Source organism: Cervus canadensis, chromosome 18 (assembly GCF_019320065.1).
Source record: "Cervus canadensis isolate Bull #8, Minnesota chromosome 18, ASM1932006v1, whole genome shotgun sequence".
Lineage (NCBI taxonomy): Eukaryota > Metazoa > Chordata > Mammalia > Artiodactyla > Cervidae > Cervus > Cervus canadensis.
Window position 1 is genome coordinate 25,170,364 of NC_057403.1, and position 21,568 is coordinate 25,191,931.

Here is a 21,568-nt window from a genome sequence, read left to right on the forward strand (position 1 = left end):
AAGTCAGAAATATATAACAAATCATCTAAGCACTTCCCGGTCTTATAGTAATTCATAGAGAATATAACTATGTAGTTACACTCACAAAATCTGACTTTTTGTAAGCCACGAAGAGATGTTTTTGGCCTGACCATCAGTTGTTAGGAAGCTATTATAGTGTTCCTAGCAAATAACATTTTGGTCTTACAGTAATGCATGACATGGATATTGAAAAGAGAGCTCAGGCTAAAAGCATTTCTGTGGTTAAGAAAAAAGTTAGAGATCAATTGAATACAATAGTAGTCAACTATTTTTTTCCCAACAACTAATTTTCATTTAATACTTGCTAGCCACCATTCTAAGCACTTTACATATGTTGACTTATCATTATACAGAGCGAAGTAAGCCAGAAAGATAAAGACCAATACAGTATACTAATGCATATATATGGAATTTAAAAAGATGGTAACGATAACCCTATATGCAAAACAGAAAAAGAGACACAGATGTACAGAACAGACTTTGGAACTCTGTGGGAGAAGGCGAGGGTGGGATGTTCTGTGAGAATAGCATTGAAACAAGTATACTATCAAGGGTGAAACAGATCACCAGCCCAGGTTGGATGCATGAGACAAGCGCTCAGGGCTGGTGCACTGGGAAGACCCAGAGGGATGGGATGGAGAGGGAGGTGGGAGTGGGGATTGGGATGGGGAACACATGTAAATCCATGGCTGATTCATGTCAATGTATGGCAAAAACCACTACAATATTGTAAAGTAATTAGCTTTCAACTAATAAAAATAAATGAAAAAATAAAAAATAAATAAAATAAAACAAAAAAATAAATAAATTTAAAAAAAGAAAAAGAAAAAACCTCATGTTTGCCAATATATGTTCTCCAATTAAAGACTACTGTCCCATATTTTAGACCATTATGACTTAATTAATTGTTTTATTCATTTGTTAACTTAAAGACATTTTTAAAGTGCTACATGATTTAATTCCAGGTGCTGTGAACACATCATTATAGGCAAAAGTCTGTCTTTATTGACCTTACATTCACGTGACAATAAAAAGATATATACTTCTTGCCCACCTCTCTTTAGGTTTACCAATGTGGATTCATAAAAGGATTACGTTTTTCATTTATGATAAAGTTATTATTATAAATATGTATGATGCTGCTACATGGAACACAGCAGAGTATATCAAAAGGCTAGGCGTGACCATTAGGGTCAGTTTGAGGCTCTGAAAACTACCCCTCTTCAGGACCATCACAGAAGCAGTTTGCACTTATTGCGGTGTCGTTCTCCCTAACCCTTTCTTCATTTCTGGCTCCTGGAATTGAGCTACTTGTTATTCTACCCAGAATGTCTAAGGAGTTTGTAGTGGGGGACTTTCAGCTTGTTTTACTCTGGCACCTTGTTCAGTGTCTGCCTTCTGTGTTAGACGGTAAACTCCGTGCAGGCAGGTAAACATTCTCGTTCGCTGCTTTGTCTCTAGCTCTCAGCACGGAGCCTAGCATATAACGAACACTCAGTGTATCTACGCTGAACGGATGAGTGCCTTTCACATACATGAAGCCTTCAGTTGTGATGAGGTTAGACACAGTTGTGTCTACAGAATTATGTCTTGAGAAATGAGCATGCCAATGAAGAGAGTTACAGGAGGGCTGGAAAGCTGGGCTCCTCTGTTGTTTTACCTATGCTACAACTGACTCACCTAAGCTCACCTAACAGCTTGCTTTTGCTACGTTTTTTCCTAATTGTAGATGTCATAAAAACCCCTACTTCATTCCTATCTCTTTTTAGAAATCATATTGAGGTATAATTTGCATGCACTAAAGTATACCCATTGAAGTGTATGTTTTGGTGAGTTTTGACAAAATTATATACCCCTGTGACAACTACCAAAGTCATGATATAGAACATTTCCATCACTGCAAGATGTTCCCTTTTACGCCTGCCTAGGAAAGCCCCCAAATTCTTAGCCCCAAGTAGCCACTCACCTGCTCTCTGTCCCTATAGGTTCAATGATTCCTTTCTAGAATTTCATATAATAGATGGAATCAAATAGTATATGTTCTATAATGTTTTGGGGATTCATCCATGTTGCAAGTATCAGTAGTTCACTCTGACCCTTATTTTATTTTATTTTATTTTGCTTCACTGGGTCTTCGCTGCTGCACTCAGGCTTTCTCTAGTTGAAGCAAGCAGGGGCTATTCTTCCTTGCTGTGTGCGGGCTTTTCATTGCAGCAGCTTCTCATTGCGGAGTGTGGGCTCAATAGTTACGGCGCATGGGCTTGTTGCTCCTTGGCATGTGAAATCTTCTTGGAGTATGGATGGAATCCATGTCCCGTGCATTGGCAGGCAGATTCTTATCCACTGTACCACCAGGGAAGTCCTGGCCTCTATCTTTCGAAATAAGAGCTTCTCCTGTTTCTAAAGGACTAATTTTGCTTCTCCTCTTCTCTAAGTTTCCCTGTTGCTCTTCCCTCTCTCAGTTTCCGTATTTTCCAGTCTCACATCAGACGTTGTAATTCAGTCACTTTTGCTTCCGCAGATTCAATAATCCAAGATGTCTTTTAAGTGCTGGGATATCACGAGAACGTCAACATCACCCAGACTTATTCCTAAGTGGAAGGACTTGAAACCCCTCTTAAAGGATATCCTGAAGGATAAACAGGTGAAGTGTATGAGAGATATGCGCATGGTGGGCTTGGACTAATTATCTATCCCTGCCAGGGCGGCCTGTGGCATGAGCAACATGTGAGTCACTTTGGAAGGGCCCTCTCATAGCCCTAAACAACTCCCAAGTCTAGATTAATATGATAACGTTAGTTATAATTAGAACATGCTCTGCAAAAACAAAATGAAAACCAGAAAATGGCCTTAAATGGATTAAACAAGCAGGAGGCATCTTTGTCTTACATGGTGTCAAAGAACCATGTTCCTTTTTACTCTTTTTTTTTTTAACCTCTTTAGTATTCAGCTTTCTATCATAAGGGTACAAGATAGTTGCCACACTTACAGCTCTAAATTAAAAGTAGGTGGAAGAGAGAAGGTCAGAGGGCACAGGGTTGTGCCAGCCTTGAAGCACCATGGTGCCACTCTGTTGTCATTGTTGTTCAGTTGCTAAGTCATGTCTGACTCTTTGTGACCCCATGGACTGCGTAGTACACCAGGCTTCCCTGTCCTTCACTATCTCCTGGAGTTTGCTCAAACTCGTGTCCATTGAGTCAGTGATGCTATCTTACCATCTCATCCTCTGTCGCCCCCTTCTCCTTTTGCCTTCAATCTTTCCCAGCATCAGGGTCTTTTCCAATGAGTCAGCTCTTCACATCAGGTGGCGGAAGTATTGGAGCTTCAGCATCAGTACCAATCTCCAGAATTTCTGAGTCCATGATCACCTTAATCAAGTTCCAAGTTTTATTGGGATGGAAGGAGGACGAAGAGCAAGGAATGGGGATTGACACAGAGTAGGTAACAGTAGTGCCCGGTACAGATACACTGCTTGGGCTTGAGATATCCTTTTCTTTTAGAGTTCCTCTGTAGATGAGCATTGATAGTGCTGAATGAGTGAGTGAATTATTTGTACATGAAGTCTGGAAAGGAGGAGAGGAATGGTAATTAACTAAGGAATAAAGGGTGTGTAAATGAGGTTTCCGGTTCAATGAAGAGGGAAGATCATGATTAGACACTATGATCCTCTCAACTCTGTCCCTGAATCATGCTTGAAGTTCTCCAGCTATCTGTATTCTCTCAGAACATACAAAGATCTGACAATGAGAATTTTACGGAGAACAGAGATTCTGAGTTGTGGATAATGGCTTCAGCACAGTTTGAAAGCCTCTGTGGATGTAGGCAGCAGACATGATGGGCATTTTGAATAAAGAAGTATTAATACTTGGAGTACAAAATGAAGCAGGGGAAAGGCTAACAGAGTTTTCCCAAGAGAACACACTGGTCATAGCAAACACCCTCTTCCAACAACACAAGAGTTGAATCTACCCATGGACTTCACCAGACGGTCAATACCGAAATCAGATTGATTATATTATTTGCAGCCAAAGATGGAGAAGTTGTATACAGCCAGCAAAAACAAGACCAGGAGCAGACTGTGGCTCAAATCATGAACTCCTCATTGCAAAATTCAGACTTAAATTGAAGAAAGTAGGGAAAACCACTAGATCATTCAGGTATGACCTAAATCAAATCCCTTACAATTATACAGTGGAAGTGACGAATAGATTCAAGGGATTAGATCTGATAGACAGAGTGCCTGAAGAACTAGGGACAGAGGTTCGTGACACTGTACCATCCCCAAGAAAAAGAAATGCAAAAAGGCAAAATGGTTGTCTGAGGAGGCCTTAAAAATAGCTGAGAAAAGAAGAGAAGCTAAAGGCAAAGAGAAAAGGAAAGATATACCCATCTTAATGCAGAGTTCCAAAGAATAAGGAGAGGTAAGAAAGCCTTCTTAGTGATCAATGCAAAGAAACAGAGGAAAACAATTGAATGGGAAAGGCTAGAGATCTCTTCAAGAAAATTAGAGATACCAAGGGAACATTTCATGCAAAGATGGGTTCAATAAAGGACAGAAATGGTAGGGACCTAACAGAAGCAGCAGATATTAAGAAGAGGTGGCAAGGATACACAGAAGAACTATACAAAAAAAAGATATTCACGACCCAGATAACTATGATGGTGTGATCACTCACCTAGAGCCAGACATCCTGGAATGTGAAGTCAAGCGGGCCTTAGGAAGCATCACTGTGAACAAAGTTAGTGGAGATGATGGAATTCCGGCTGAGCTATTTCAAATCCTAAAAGATGATGCTGTTAAAGTGCTGAACTCAGTATGCCAGCAAATTTGGAAAACTCAGCAGTGGCCACAGGACTGTAAAAGGTCAGTTTTCATTCCAACCCCAAAGAAAGGCAATGCCAAAGAATGTACTCATTGCACTCATTTCACACGCTAGCAAAGTAATGCTCAAAATTCTCCAAGCCAGGCTTCAACAGTACATGAACTGAAAACTTCCAGATGTTCAAGCTGGATTTAGAAAAGGCAGAGGAACCAGAGATAAATTGCCAACATCAGCTGGATTATAGAAAAAGCAAGAGAGTTCCAGAAAAATATCTACTTCTGCTTTATTGACTATGCCAAAGCCTTTGACTGTGTGGATCACAACAGACTGTGGAAAATTCTTTAAGAAATGGGAATACCAGACCACCTTCCCTACCTCCTGAGAAATCTGTATGCAGTCAAGAAGCAACAGTTAGAACTGGACATGGAACACAGACTGGTTCTAAATTGGGAAAGGAGTATGTCAAGGCTGTATACTGTCACCCTGCTTATTTAACTTATATGCAGAGTACATCATGAGAAATGCTGGGCTGGATGAAGCACAAGCTGGAATCAAGATTGCTGGGAGAAGTATCAATAATCTCAGATATGCAGATGACACCAGCCTTATGGCAGAAAGTGAAGAGGCACTAAAAGAGCCTCTTGATGAAAGTGGAAGAGGAGAGTGAAAAAGCTTGCTTAAAACTCAACACTTAAAAAACTAAGATCATGGCATCTGGTTCCATCACTTCATGGGAAATAGATGGGGAAACAGTGGAAACAGTAAGAGACTTTCTTTTCTTGGGCTCCAAAATCACTGCAGATGGTGACTGCAATCATGAAATTAAAAGATGTTTGCTCCTTGAAAGAAAAGCTGTGACCAACCTAGACAGCATATTAAAAAGCAGAGACATTACTTTGCCAAGAAAAGTCCATCTAGTCAAAGCTATGGTTTTTTCAGTAGTCATGTGTGGATGTGAGAATTGGACCATAAAGAAAGCTGAGTGCTGAAGAATTGATGCTTTTGAACTGTGGTGTTGGAGAAGACTCTTGAGAGTCCCTTGGACTGCAAGGAGATCCAACCAGTCCATCCTAAAGATCAGTCCTGGGTGTTCACTGGAAGGACTGATGTTGAAGCTGAAACTGCAATGCTTTGGCCACCTGATGCGGAGAGCTGACTCATTTGAAAAGACCCTGATACTGGGAAAGATTGAGGGCAGGAGGAGAAGGGGATGACAGAGGATGAGATGGTTGGATGGCATCACCGACTCGATGGACATGAGTTTGAGCAAGCTCCAGGAGTTGGTGATGGACAGGGAAGCCTGGCGTGCTGCAGTCCATGGGGTCGCAGAGTCGGACATGGCTGAGTGACTGAGCTGAACCGAACTGAACTGGAGTATTTTACTTGCCAGCCTAGTTGGTCATAGTGAACATTCTAATGCAGAGAGACTTGGAGAGTTAGATTCATGGAGGATTGTTCAAGAAGCAGGTATAGCATGAGTGTCTGCTGAGAAGAGGGACTTACAAAATAAACTTATTGAGCCTCAGCTTTGGTTAGTCAGAATGAGGAGTTCATATATGCTTGTTATAGGGATATCCTTATATAAATAAGGATATATATCCTAGGAAGATGCTACAGTCACTAGAAGGTAGTGTGTACTGTACTATGTAACATGTTGAAAAGAAACAAACTTCTCTCGAGAGATGCATGTGTGTGAAGTACGTGAGCACATGTGCACACACCCACTCACTCCACTGGGTCAGAATTCAGAATATTAGAGCTGACGCACAGCTAACTCTGTGTTGTCAACAACATGTTTTCCATGGATGCACATGAGAATAGTGAAGGAGATGCATGCCACAGGGTCTAGTTGTCACACACGGTGGTCATTCCACCTGTGTAAAGCATGAGTTTCCCAGAGGCTACATATCATGTCTGTGATTATGACAGGAGTGGTCCTTTGGGTGCAGGCAGGAACTTTAAAGTTTTGGTCCAACTGTGACAGGGAGAGATATTTGCCAAGGTTGAGTTCCTTCGTCATACTCATATGGGATTGTATTTCTTTTGAAGACTTCGTTTTGTATAGTCATTTGTTAGAAGGCTCAGTAGTAAAGAATCTGCCTGCCAATGCAGGAGACGTGGGAGACACAGGTTTGATCCCTGGGTCAGGAAGATCCCCTGGAGGAGGAAATGACACCCCACTTCAGTATTCTTGCCAGGAAAACCCCATGGACAGAGGAGCCAGGCGGGCTACAGTCCATGGGGTCGCAATGAGTAGGACACAACTGAGCGACTGAGCATACATGCATACATACATACATACAGTCAGGTGTGAGTTGTGTGCTTAGCATCTGTTCCACTGGACTCTTATCTTTTAAGAGCTTAGCCCGTGTCTCTTTTGCTCAGCATTATATCCCCAGTGTCTGTCACAAACATACCACCAGCCTTTCTCAAAGGTGGTACCTCATCTGACCCATAGGACACAGACAATGATTTGAGTGACTATTTTCTCAGTTCTCTTAAGGATGGTACATAACTAGTAGCATTCCAGATGCATAGGGAAGAATTAATACCCATTATATAGAATAGATATGTTGGGGTGTTGGGGCTTACTTCTTTTATGGAACTTTGGTGAGAAAGGCTGGCAGATACTTTGATGAATTAGGATGCATTCTGAGGGCTAGGGAAGAGAGGATAGCTCCCCCAATTGTGCTTTCTAGAAGTAGGGTGAATAAATGTTGGTTAGCAAAAGAACAGATTTCCACTAATCCCTCAGTAAATATTCATTAAATGAATGAGTATGTGGGGATTCAACCCTCTTAGCTCAGGTCACTCCTCTCTCTCAGGTTGATGAAAAGACAGCGGGTCATGTGAACATGCTGAGTGACTGGGCTGAGATTCTATGCCAAGAGTCTCACCATCCTGAGAGCAAACCTTTCATCTGCTTCTACTCCATTGATGACAACTATTTTGTCTCCTTAAACCGGGCAAAACTGTATTCAAAACAAATGCAGGTAAAGTTACGTCATCCTTTTTCCCCCTCATTCTTTTTTTTTTTTTTTTAATTGTATTTATTTATTTGGCTGCCCTGGGTCTTTGTTGCTGGGCTTAGCCGTTCTCCAGTTGTGATGAATGGGGGCTACTCTCTAGTTGCAGTGAGCGGCTTTCTCACTGAAGTGGCTTCTTTTGTCACGGAGCATGCACTCTAGGGCACACAGGTTTCAGCAGTCACGCTGCATAGGCCCACTAGTTGTGGCTCGTGGGCTCTATAGCACAGACTCAATATTTGTGGCACACAGGCTTAGCTGCTCCACAGCATGTGAATAGTCCCAGGCCATGGAATGAACCCATGTCCCCTACATTGGCAGGCAAATTCCTAATCTTTGGACCACCAGGGAAGTCCCCTACCTCGTTCTTAATCCACTTTACATGCACATACTTCAACTGCCCTCATCTCAGGATGCTGAGGGTGATTCTAAGCTAGCTCACTGTAATACCCATCTCTATATCCCACTCTGCCCTGGGTGCGGTGATCCTTCTTCCCCTCTAGACATCAGGCTGACAGAATTCATATTCCGCATAAAGTAGGCTAAAGGCCAAGGAAAGAGCCTTAAGCATAGTGCTTCTATCACACACCTGACTCCTAGCATCAGGAAACTCCCAAAGTCAAGCTATTCAGTCTTTTCTTAGACCCACAAGAGGGAAAAGGGATCTAAACATTCAACCTTTTTCTACCCCTCACTTAAAATTTTTATTTATTTAGCTGTGCCAGGTCTTAGTTGCAGCATGTGGGATCTTTGATCTTTGCTGTGGCATGTAGGATCTGGTTCCCTGACCAGGGATCAAATTCAGGCCCCCTGCATTGGGAGCACAGAGCCGTAGCCACTGGCCCACCAGGGAGGTCCATCTACCCCTCACATTGGGGAGCAGACTTCCTCCATGGTGAGGCTTTCATCTCTCATCCTCTTCTAGGCAGTACTCTGGATTCAGAAGAAAGCTGCAGAAAAGGAAGGAGTGATAAAAAAGATAAAGTTCCATGTGATGGCTCAAGTGCCACCCATCCAAGCAATGGTCCACACAGGTCCCTATCACATGTTAATTGCTTACTGTGATGACATGCGCCTGTGGCTCTTTGGGGATCACCATCAAGGGTTCATATCTCTGGGTATGGTCCCCTGTCGTTTCTCCATCAGCTGCCTCAGCTATGACTCAGAAACTGAGATGCTTCTCTCTGGTACCCTGGGGGCTGTGGTCACCTGGTTTATCTTGCCGAACGGCAGGGGCCTGCAAATGGCCCAAACTGTGCCTATGCCTGGTGGTGAGCTTGTTCAAGGCTTTTCCCTGAATGCCCCCCCGGGCTCCCTGCTGGCTCATTGTGAAAATAAGGTGAGAGTCTTCACCCACCAAGGTCAGGGCCAACTGGAAGAGGTGAAGAAGTTCACTCCCATCAACAGTGGCTCCACCATCACCTGCTCCTTTACTTGTTTATCTCAGGGCTACTTCTATGTTGGAAACAAGGATGGAGAAATCCATGCTTGGGGTCTAGACCGAGGTAACTTCCTCCACAGCTTCCAGGCTCATTCCTCATCAGTGATGTGTATCCAAAGCCGGTCAGAGACCTATACCTTACTAACAGCGGGCGGTGAAGGTGTAGTGAAGGAATGGAACCTTGCCTTTGGGAACTTGCTGCGGCAGCTGGATATTGATAAGAACATGCAGAGACTGCAGTTCATTGATAATAGCACCTTTTTCTGCCAGACTAACCACACTGTCTCATTGTATCACCTGCCCTACTTTTATAGCCTCTTCAATATCTGTGGTTCTGCTCCCCAGGAGGTGCGGCGGGTCTGCTGTGGCCATAACTGGACTCGGATCTTATGTGCCACTAAGGATGGTCTGTTGCGCTTCTTGTCTCCAGTAACGGGAGATCTCCTGGTTATCACCTGGCCTCTACTTATCATGGATCAGGCTGTGGCTTGGGCCTATGACTCACACAGAGAGGAGCTCTTTGTGGCAACAGATAGTTCAGAGGTGCTGGTGTTTGATGCAACACGCTCTCCTTGCACAGCCAAGTATCTTTTGTGTCCTTCAGGAAGCCTTGGGGATAGAGTCAAATGCCTGGCCTATGGGCAATACCACTTGGGTAAGGGCCTTGTAGGACTGATGTTCAGTGGGCATGACAGCGGCACTGTGAGAATCCTCTCCCACTACAGCTGTGCCCGAGCAGCAAAGATTCTTCACTCTGGGGCAGTCCTGGCATTGTCTACCCTGGAGGGTCCCCAGGAGTACTCCTTGCTCTGTTCCTATGGCATGGATAATACTGTATATCTGACAGAAGCTGTTCTGCAGGGGGACAGGGTAGTCCTGCAGCCTGTCAGCAAAATTCTCTGTGTTTGCCCCCTAAAACACGTGATACTCTTGCCAGGTTCTGTGGGTGCCATCACTGAGAACCACCACTGGCATCTCTGGAGTTATCAGGACTTTCTGACATCTCCAGGCTCAAAGCAGAGATCTGAGTTTAAAGAGACAAAATGCCTGCACCAGTGTGCCATCACTTCATTTGATGTTTGCCTTTCCCTGAAACTTTTTGTCACAGGAGACACTAACGGCTCAGTCCGGATCTGGGACTTCCATGGGAAACTCATAACCGAGTTGGACTCTGCGCTACATTTTGGCCCACTGTGCTTTGCCAATAACCGGGGTGACCTGCTTTTGACTTTTAACCAGAGTCTTTACCTGGTATCCTGCTTAAAACTGCTCCCTCCAGCCCAGCTGATTCACCTAACTCTCCTGAACAATGCAGATGACATACAAGAAGCCCCTAAACCCTTCCTGCCTAGCTTCTTCTTTTCATTCGAAAAAGTATTTGTACCCAAATTTGTCTACTTTGGTCAAGGGTCGCAGGAATTACAGGGGCTAGAGGCCCTTGTTAACAAACGGATGATTGCCTTTGACCATACTGTGCCCCATGTTGTAGAGGAAGAGAGGCCTGAGTCCTCTGTGATGCAGGAGGGACCCACATTGCATTTTTTGGAAGATAAGTATACTGATTTTCCTACTCTTACTCCCAAGCGTGATCGTCCCCCATTCGTGGTTCCTTCTCAGTTGCGACTGGCCGGCTGGGATGGGTTGAAACCCTACCAGATATTATGTCATTTCTTTGGTCAAGGGCGGCCTTGGCCCTTTCCTCCGGATGGCTACATCCCCAACTCAGTGATCCGTGCCCGTCTTTGGCCTGAGGGTACCCCCGTCTTCTTGCACTGTGATCTCTACCTATCCTACCAAGATAAGGACTGGGACATGACTGGACTCAGCAGAAGTCAGGCACTGTCACCTGTGACTTCAATAAAACAGAAAATCTCAAAGAGGAAACCAGACCAAAAACCCATGCTGGGGAAACAAACTTTCTTTGATATTCTTGTAAACTTGGCCAGTCAAAATTGGATGGGAAGAAAACTGGATGAAGGACTTATCAATACTATAATTGAGACCGTCCTCAACCTCAGAGTTTACTGTTCTATAGAGCAATACAAGACATATATCAGTATCCTGGCACAGATTTTTGCCTCCCATCAAGTGTCTCCAAGGTGGCACTCTGAGACTGCTTGTTGCCTCATGGAAGACACAACTCATTCCAATCCAGAGGTCCGGGAGACAGCCTGGGAGGGATTGGAGAAGCTAGGCTTCATGAGCCGTCTCTTTGCGATTCCCCTGGCTGTGGGATTGATGGACAGCGATAAAAATGTGCGGGCTAAGGCCTTATACCTTATGGCAAGGGTCACGGGCATCCAAACTAAGAGCCTGCTGATAGCTCTGCTGAAGAGACGAGACATTCTCAAGGAAATGCAGTAAGTCAGTAACCTTATTCCCTTCTGTTCCTTCTGGCTCCTGATCTGACTGCTTCTTTTCCTTTTCCCACAGATTTTTCTGTTCTTTTCCTCTGCCTGTGTTCTTTATTTCTATTTGCTTACCCCACACACACACACCAAACTATCCCTTACTGACTTAAAAAAAAAAAAAGCACAATGTGAGAGTCATGAGTTAAGTTTTATTTGGGCAAAATGAGAATCATAGCTCAGGCTATGACAGCATTTCAGATATTTCTGAGAAAATGCTCCAAAGAGATGGGTGGGGGGGCAGGGGGAGGTGTGATTTTGGTGAAGGGGGAGTTCATACAATCAAGCACATATTTTTGCAGGTTTCTGCTAGTCACAAGGAGCAGATATCACCATGAAGGAATCTGGTGCTTTTCTAGATATAAGGAGATGCAAGAATTGGGCTCATACATTAAAAAGAATGAAATAATGCCATCTGCAGCAATATGGATGGACCTAGCAAGTGTCATACTGAGTGAGGTAAATCAGACAGAGAAGGAGAAATATCATATGACATCCCTTATATGTGGAATCTAAAAAGAAATGATACAAATGATCTTACAAAACAGAAAGAGACTCACAGACTTAGAAAATGAACTTATGGTTGCCAGGTGGAAAGGATAGTTAGGGAGTTTGGGATGGTCATGTACACACTGCTGTATTTAAAATGGGTAACTAACAAGGACCTACTGTATTAACACATGGGACTCTGCTCAATGTTATGTGGCAGCCTGAATGGGAGGGGGTTTGGGAAAGAATGGATACATGTATATGTATGGCTGAGTCCCTTTGCTGCTCACCTGAAACTATCACAACATTGTTAATTGGCTATATCCCAATAAAAAATTAAAAGTTCAAAAAAGAAAAAAGAAGGAATTGGGCACATAAAATCAGTTCCTGAAAATATCTAACTATCTAAAGATCTGTTTTGCCAGCTTTTCCAGAGCAGACTGCCTTGTTCCTGATCTCCACCTCCTGAACACAGTTCAGGGTGTGTTGAAGGTCAACAAGCCACAGTTGCACATGACTTAATCCTTGTAGAGGCAGATGGCAAGTGTCCTTGGCAAGTAGCAATTTGTAGCTGACACCCTCTTTTTCTGTCCATTGAGTAGCCTGCTCTTCCATCATTTCCTCACTTCCTTAAGATTCTTCAAGACTCAAGTCCCCAAATCTCCCAACTAAAGAAGCATCTTGAGTCACTCTGACTACTCATTCCTTGCTGTTGTAGATTTTTACCTCTTTATCCATCTTTTACCTTGAACTACTCTGTCCTAGATGGTTACTTTAGCCCTGCTTCTTCCACTATACTTAAGCCACTACCTCCTGTTCCTCTTCTTCCTTCTCCTCCTCCTTTTCCTCTAATTTTGTTTTATTGATGGCTCAGTATAATCCTTGTTTTACCTTGACTTTTGTAGGCAAGACTTTATTGGAGAAATCTCTCTGGACCAGCTGCTGGGAATTCAAGCTACTGGTATCCAGTACCTGCTTACTCAGGTGGAACAGCGGTTAAATGAGAACCTGACCCTGTCACACAGAGAGGAGAAACCTCCTTTGGTTTTAGTTATATCAAGGGATCATGAACTTGAGGCCCCTGATGAACAAACACTCAAAATTTGGTCAGAACCTGCAAAGATCGCCAAACCAAAGCAAAGAATGACACATGTTGTTACAGCAAAGAGCAAAAATCTCAGTATGTATGGGGTGACATATAGGGTATATTTGGGGCCCACTTTAGGGCACCAAAAGGCAGGGTCAATAAGCCCAAGTTATATAAAAAGATACCAGTGGTGACAGACTTAAGTAAGGACTCTTTCACAGAAAGTAACCTTTCTGGGAAAGATCTACCCCATAACAAATGTGTTTTTATTGTTTAGTCACTAAGTTGTGTGTGACTCTTTTGTGACCCCATGGACTGTAGCCTGCCGGGCTCTTCTGTCCGTGGGATTTCCCAGGCAAGAATACTGGAGTGGGTTGCCATTTCCTTCTCCAGGAGATCTTCCCACAACAAACATCAAGGTCTCATTTCTTTGTGCTGTGCTGTCCTAACTCACTTCAGTCCTGTCCAACTCTTCGGGACCCTATGGACTGTAGCTTGCCAGGCTTCTCTGTCTATGGCATTTCCCAGGCAAGAATACTGGAGTGAGATGCCATTTCCTTCTCTGGGGGATCTTCCCACAACAAATACCAAGGTCTTATTTCTTTAGGGATATGGAAACTGGGATAAAACAGCAGGTATTTCTGGGCCATAAAGCTTTTGTTGCCTGTACTTTTTGTTACCCTTTACAGCAGTTCATTGAACTAGATGTGTCAGAGGATCTCACTCAGGACCTCTGTGTTTTTCTCAATTACTTTTCTCCCAATATCTCTGCAGTTAAAAAGGACATGAAAGTTTCCAGGAAGCAGGGAGAGACAGAATTGAGCCCTGTGTTGGTGACTTTAGAGCATGAAGATGAACGGAGAGAAGCCAAGGAATCAGATCAAATCGACATTCAGGATGTTGCCTCAGAGCCAGACCTGTCACTAAGTACTTTCAGCCCAGTCACATCCAAAGAGGATGCTGAATCAAAGGAGGTTGTGTTGGAGGCCACAGAAGTCACAGAACCCACAAAAGCCTTGGAGATCAAAAAAAGAGTGAAGGCCAGAGAGGCAGTGGAGGCCATGGGAGTTATGAAGGCCATAGATCAACAGGGCATGAGAGATTATGGAAAAGGGATCCCTAAGGTGCAGAGACAAGAAAACCTGAAAAGGCTTTGGGAAAGAGCAATGAAAAAAAGCCATGACAAAGTACGTGTGAAGTTGAAAGAGAAGAGAAAATTGAAGGTAATTCCAGAAACAACTGCAGAAGAGCCCAAGAAAGAGGTTACACAGGTTGCTGAGCAAGAAGAAGATGCAACAAAAGTATTTAGAAAGGGTGGTCGTGGGTTGTCTGGGATGCCCGGCCGCACAACCAAGTCAGAAGCCAGATCTTGGCGGGATGACATTTGCAATCTTGTGACCTCAAGGATAGCAAGTTCTGATCCACGAATGTTAAGGGATCTGAGTCAAGAGGTGGTGAACTGGGCTCAGGCAATACTTGCTCCCCAAGAGCCCAGCTGGGATCTCTTCCAGGAGATTTGTCCTCTTTTAAAGGACTCATCAGAACTGGATGACATGGAGATGGAAGAAACACCTGTTGTAACAGAAGTGGTTACAGAGGTTGTCAAGAAAGAAAAGACAGTAGGACCCGGAGAACGAGAAGAACAAAGAGCTAAAAAAATGTTAAAGAAAGGCAAGGTGTCTTCTAAAGTCAAGAAAAAGAAACTTGTTTACTTAGATGAAGACCAAGTATCAGACAAAATGAGATTCCAAAAAGTAAAGACACTAGCTATGCAAAAAGGGAAAATAACTGGGGAAGCAAGAAAATTGAGTAAGCAGGATTTGAAATTAATGCAAGGAAAAGAGAAACTGACCAAGGACAAGAAATCAATCCTTCAAAAAGAAAAAAGAGCTGAGGAGGAAGAAATATCACCCATCTCACAAAAGAAGTTAACCAAGGCAGAGCAGAAGTTAGTCCAAAGAGAAAAGAAGGGAACTGGGAAAGAAGAGGAACTACTAGGTAAAGGAAAGAGGATGAACTGGAAAGGGGGAAAGGTCACCCCGGGACAAAGAACACGGTACAAAGAAGGCAGGCAGGCCCAGGAAGAAGGGTTGCCTGTCTGGGAAGAGAGGAAGTTGCTCCATGAAGAGGAGGAGCTGATGGAGGAAGAGGAGGAGCTGATGGAGGAAGAGGAGGAGCTGATGGAGGAAGAGGAGGAGCTGATGGAGGAAGAGGAGGAGTTGAGTGAGGAAGATGGGGAGCTGAGTGAAGAAGATGAAGAGCTGAGAAAGGAATTGGAGGTGCTGGGTGAGGAAATGGAGAAGCTAATTGAGGCACTGGAGGAGCTCAATGAGGAACTGGGGGAGCTGGGTGAGGAAGAGGAGGAGCTGGCCCAGGAGAAGGAGGAAATAATCCAGCACCTAGAGAAACAAATTGAAAAAATGATGAAAAGCTATCGCAAAATAAAGAAACACATGGGGGAAATGGAGAAACATGATGAGGAAGAGGCCTGGGAAAGAGAAAAATTGGCCCAGGAAGAGGAACATTTGTCTAAAGTAGAGGAAAGACTGTCTGGGAAAAAGGGAAAACGGACATTGAAAAGACACAGCTCGGTAAAGCGAGAGATGAAATTGATCCGAGAAAAGAAGAAATCGTTCATGATAGAGAAGAAAGAGGCCCATAAAAAGAAACAAATCCAAAAAAAGGAAAAGCCAGTTGAGAAACCGGAAAAAGTAGACCAGAAGGAAAGGCAGGCTAAGGAAAAGGAGGAAGATGCCAAGGACAAACAATTAGCCAGGAAAAGACAGAAACTAAGCCAAAAAGAGGAGGAACTGTTTGGAGAAAAGGAGAAACTGTCACAACAAGAAGTTAAACAGACCCAGAAAAGGGCAAGCAAAGCGTGGGAAAAGGAGGGAGGGGCCCAGAAAGTGGAGAAAATAACCAAGAAAAAGAGACGACAGATCTCAGGGAGAAAAGTGGACCTAGGAGAGAAGGGAGAGGCTGGGGAAATGGAGAAACTGTCACTGAAAGGAGAGAAACAGGCCCAGGAAGGAAAGAGATGGGATCAGAAAAAGGAAAAATTGACTCCAAAAGTAGAGAAAGCAGCAGAGGAAAAAACCCAACTAGTCAGAGAAAAAATGAAACTGGTCTCAAAAGAGAAAAGTAGACAGAAAATTGAGAAAGTGTCCCCAAAAGAAGAGAAATGGGTCATGGAAAAAGAGAAGAAAATCAGCAAGGAAAAAAAACAATGGGCCCACAAAAAAAAACTAGCCCTACCAGAGGAGAAACAGACCCAGAAAGACAGATTACAGGGTCAGAAAGAGAGTGAGCAAAGAAAACAATGGGCCTGGAGAAAAGAGAAATTGTCCCGAGAAGAGAAGAAACAAGCTGGTGAAATGGAGAAAAAGTCCCAGCAAAGACAGGCAAGGGCTTTGGAGAAAAGACTGACTCAAAAAGACAGTATTCTGGGCAAGGAAGAGAGGCATATTGCCGAGAAAGAAAGGGCAATAGCCAGGGAAGGAACTGGTGTAACTAAGAGAAAGAAAAAAGCAACTCAAGAAGAGAAAGAAACTATTGAAGAAGAGGGGAAACTGGCCTGTGACGTTAGGGCCAAGGAGATGGGTGTTGCTAAGGAAGAAAAGAAAAGAATCCAAGAGGAGAGTATACAGGAAATGAGGAAACTGGATACAGGGGTGGGGATTAGTTCTGAAGGAAGAGAGACTAGTTCCAGAGAAGAAGATATAAGGAAGAAAGAGAGTCACTTGATGCAGATCCTGGCTAAAATAATTAGAGAAATGAGTAGAGTGCCATTGAAAGAAACAGGAATATCTGAGGAAGATCAATTGTTTTCTATGGAAATGAGTGAAACTGATGGCCAGAGGTGGGAATATTCTAAAGAACTGGAGGAAATAACCAAAGAAGAGAAGCAGCTGGTTCAGAAAGAGAGAAAACTAGAAGACGACAGATTAGCTACTGAACAGAGAATACTGACCGATGAAGAGAGCTTGGAGGAAGACCAAAGGTTATTAGAGAAGGTCCAGGAAAATATACTATTAGATAAAACCCAGGTAGATAGTATATTAAAAGAGGCCCAGCAGCAAAATCTGTTAGGAAAAAAGCAGCTGAAGAAGCTTCTAAAGATAATCAAGGAGAAGAAACCAGAAAAGACCCAGGTAAAGTGGTTATTAGAGAATATCAGAGACATACTATTCGAAGGCTTATCAGAGAGTTTGATTGAGAAGGAAGTGGAAGCTCCAACTAAGAAGAGGATAGACAAGGAGAGGTTCATTGAAGGAGAGGAGGAGGAGGAGGAGGAGGAGGAGATTCTGCCCAAGAAAGAGAAACGGAAATACCTGATGAAGAAGAAGAAAAAGAAAGTAAGCCTGAGTAAAGAGAAATTGGAGGACAGCTTGGCTGGGAAGCATAAGAAAAAGAGTTCAACCCAAATAAGGAAAAAGGAAAAGAAACTGACTCAGGAGAAAGAGAAGCTGAAGGAGAAGGAAAAAGAGGGCCCACATGAGGAAGAGATGGAGCCCCTCAGCAAAGAGGAAGGTGGGGAGCCACACATGGAGGAGGAGGAGGAGGACCTCAGTGAGGAGGAGGAGAGCCAAAGTGAGGAGGAGAGTCTGAGTGAAGAGGAAGAGAGCCTGAGTGAGGAGGAGAGTCTGAGTGAAGAGGAAGAGAGCCTGCGTGAGGAGGAGAGTCTGAGTGCAGAAGAAGAGAGCCTGAGTGAGGAGGAGAGTCTGAGTGAAGAGGAAGAAAGCCTGAGTGAGGAGGAGAGTCTGAGTGAAGAGGAAGAGAGCCTGCGTGAGGAGGAGAGTCTGAGTGCAGAAGAAGAGAGCCTGAGTGAGGAGGAAGAGGGCCTGAGTGAGAAGAAGAGTCCGAGTGAGAAGGAAGAGGAGGGCCTAGGTGAGGAGAAACATCTGAATGAAAAAGAGAAGAGTCTGAGGGAGAAGAAGAAGAGTCTGAGTCAGGAGAAGAAGCTGAGTGAGGAGGAGGGGGAGAGGCTGAGTGAGAAAGAGGAGGAGAGCCTGAGCGAGGAGGAAGAGGGCCTGAGTGAGAAGAGGCTGAGCGAGGAGGAGAAGCATCTGAGTGAGAAGAAGAGTCTGAGTGAAAAAGAGAAGAGTCTGAGTAAGAAAGAGAAGGCTCTGAGTGAGAAGGAGAAGAGTCTGAGTGAGAAAGAGGAGGAAGAAGAAAAAATGGAGAAGACAGAGAAAAAAGAGGAGGAAAAGAAGGCAAGACAGAAGGATGAGAAGAGTATGAGTAAAGAGAAGGAACAGCCGAGAAGACTTACAGAGGCAATGCTCCCAGTAAAGCAGAGAGTGTGGAAAATAGAGCTCCCTGTGAAGCCAGAGACAGCAAGTGAGGTTCTTGCTGAGAAAAGGGAGGACATAGCTAAAGAAGAAATGGCTCCTAAAAAAGACACACTGTTTTATGGACAGGTAAGTCCCACAGTTAGTGATAAGACTATGTGGCCAACAATTATGAAGAGCCCCCTCAAAACACCATTTCCTATAGCCCTGGGAAAAGAAAAGGGAATGCTCCTGAAAGTGTTAGGGCATCATTTCGATTTAGGACAGGAAAGTCAACTTCTTAAAGCACACCCCATGACAACGTCATGGGGAAGACGAGAGGATGTGCTCTTGGAGAAAGGCAAGGGCATGTTTTTACAAGTCATGGGAATGGAGACCCAGACCCCAAAAGGCCTCCACAAGCCAAAGTCTCGCTTAACTGAAATTATCAGAGAATCACAGAAACCTAAACACAGGCCCAAAGACGGCACATGGAAGTGGTTCTTAAAGTCTCAGGATTCTCAAAAGGGCAAGACTGAGGGCCAGGCCCCTGCCCCAACCCCAACCCCAGCTCCAGCCCTGTACCCATCCCTTACCTCTATGCCAGCTAAAAGGCTTGATTCCCCAGATGGGGACTGGATTAGTAATGCCTTAATAAGACTGGAAGCAGGAGAACAACTTTCAAGGGACAGTTTCCATAGACTGAGCCAACTCCTCAAGCACCTCACTTCAAAGGGATATTTGAAACAGACCCATCTGTACAGTCTTAAAGCTGTGGCTAAACGCCTCCAGCAGAACCTACAGGTAGGTCACAGAGATATATCACGACGCTATAAAGATGCTTTGAGCCCAGTATACATAAAAGCGATCCCTCCAATCAGAAGGAAAGAAATGGAGAGCTGGGGAGAGTCATTCCCTATCCATGAGCCAGTGTTACTGTCAGCTACTAACAGGACTCAGACCACACAGGATCTCAGTTGGTATCCCTTAGCTGAGTCCTATAGGAAGGAGCAGGTACAGCAGTTATCCACTGCTGTCAAGAAGTTAAAGCACCTTTATCAAACCAGAAAGGATGTTCCTACAGCCGTCTATCCCTCTGTGGATAAAGAGTCCTTGGACATCCGAGCCTTGGGGAGAAGTGAGCTCCCCACATTTCACAAGGCAAAGGCCCAGCCCATCCCTACACCAGCATTACCATCAATGACCTACAGGGTTCAAGACCCAAAGGCTCTAACTTGGCTTCTTTTAGGAAAGCCTTACAGGAGTGCACGGGCACAGCAATTATCCCATGTTCTCCAAGAGATGGGAATGCAACACTTTCATCCTGCCACAAGAGACATTTTCACAGGTGCCCATGCTTCTGTGGAAAAACAAACTCTGGCACTGATGTTTCAGAATGATCTCAGGGCTCTGAAGGGTGAAGGCAGGGCCCTCAAGCTGCCCCAGCTGGAAAAGAAGGCACAACCTGTCTCTAAAGACAAGGAAGAGCTCCCCCAATGGGAGACGTTTGTGGCCTTATACCATGTTCTGCGGATGTTGCAGAAGCGATATGCAAGAGACAGTGCTGCGTGGATGGAACAGTTCAAACGTCTCATGGACTTGTACCAGCTCAAGTCCCCCCGAATCCAGAGGCTGCTACTGGAGTTGCTGCAGAGAAAGAGACTCCAACCACAACAGACCATCTACGAAGAGGCTGCAAGGATCAAGGAGTTGGTGCCTGGTGAACGGTTACTCTGTGACCTGATGTGTGGTAGTTCTTATGCCCCTGCAGGTCCCCTTGAATTCCAGAATGTTGTACCCTTGCCTGGGCAGAACAGAGTGCATACTATCCAACCCACGGGCATTGCCCAGTATGGATTCTTAGAACTTGCCTGGAAAAGGCTACCAAAAGCCAATTCTTACCGTAGGGAGAGGCTGCCCAACATCCCTACCCCTACTCTCTGATTTGATTGACTATTAAGACTCTGGGGTCCTACTGGAAAATAAGACCCGGCCACAGGTTTTAAGCCTCCTTACCTGGTACCCACTTTAAGGTGAGGCTCGACATGGACTCCTTTTCATTAAGCTCCAGAAACCTATTAATACACACTAAATAAAATGACATTTCTCATTTGTAACAAATTTGTTGTTACTCAGTTGCTAAGTTGTGTCCGACTCTTTGAGACCCCATGGACTGCAGCACTACAGGCTTCCTTGTCCATCACTATCTCCTGGCGTTTGCTTAAACTCATGTCCACTGGGTCAATGATGCTATCTACCCATCTCATCCTCTGCTGCCTTCTCCTTCTCTTGCCTTCAATCTTTCCCAGCATCAGTGTCTTTTCCAATGAGTTGGCTCTTTGCATCAGTTGACCAAATGATTGGCGCTTCAGCTTCAGCATCAGACCTTCCAATAAATATTCAGGGTTCATTTCCTTCAGGATTGACTGGTTTATTCTCCTTGCAGTTCAAGGGACTCTCAAGAGTCTTTTCCAGTACCATAATTTGAAAGCATCAATTCTTCAGCACTCAGCCTTCTTTATGGTCCAACTCTCATATCCATACATGACTACTGGAAAAACCATAGCTTTGACCATATGGAACTTTGTCAGCAAAGTTATGTCTTTGCTTTTTAATATGGTATCTAGGTTTGTCATGGCTTTCCTTCCAAGGAGCATCTTTTAATTTCATGGCTGCAGTCACTGTCCACAATGATTTTGAAGCCCAAGAAAATAAAATCTAACAAATACTTTGGCTTATTTCTCTTCCTCCCCACACCTAGAATCCCCTAAAAGGTAGACAGGAATTAAAAAAATAACCTTTGTCCTAAGAGAAGTGAAAGGCAAAGGAGAAAAGGAGATATACCCATTTGAATGCAGAGTTCCAAAGAATAGCAAGGAGAGACAAGAAAGCCTTCCTCAGTGATCAATGCAAAGAAATAGAGGAAAACAACTGAATGGGAAAGACTAGAGATCTCTTCAAGAAAATGAGCGATACCAAGGGAACTTTTCATGTAAAGATGGG

The 21,568-nt window shown here is 44.1% G+C and overlaps 2 protein-coding genes across 2 annotated transcripts; both read left to right on the forward strand.

Annotated features, from left to right (window-relative positions):
* The first annotated feature begins 853 nt into the window (after positions 1-853).
* LOC122421381 (WD repeat-containing protein 87-like) lies at positions 854-13,672 on the forward strand. The gene is made up of 4 exons (XM_043437258.1): positions 854-2,665; positions 7,670-7,837; positions 8,796-11,671; positions 13,114-13,672. The coding sequence occupies exons 1-4, from the start codon at positions 2,558-2,560 to the stop codon at positions 13,487-13,489; spliced, it is 3,528 nt and encodes a 1,175-aa protein (XP_043293193.1). The 5' UTR covers positions 854-2,557; the 3' UTR covers positions 13,490-13,672.
* A 5,208-nt stretch (positions 13,673-18,880) lies between these two features.
* Positions 18,881-20,509, forward strand: LOC122421284 (WD repeat-containing protein 87-like). The gene has a single exon (XM_043437150.1). It carries the CDS (start codon positions 18,881-18,883, stop codon positions 20,507-20,509), a length of 1,629 nt encoding a protein of 542 aa, XP_043293085.1.
* The last annotated feature ends 1,059 nt before the right edge of the window (positions 20,510-21,568 follow it).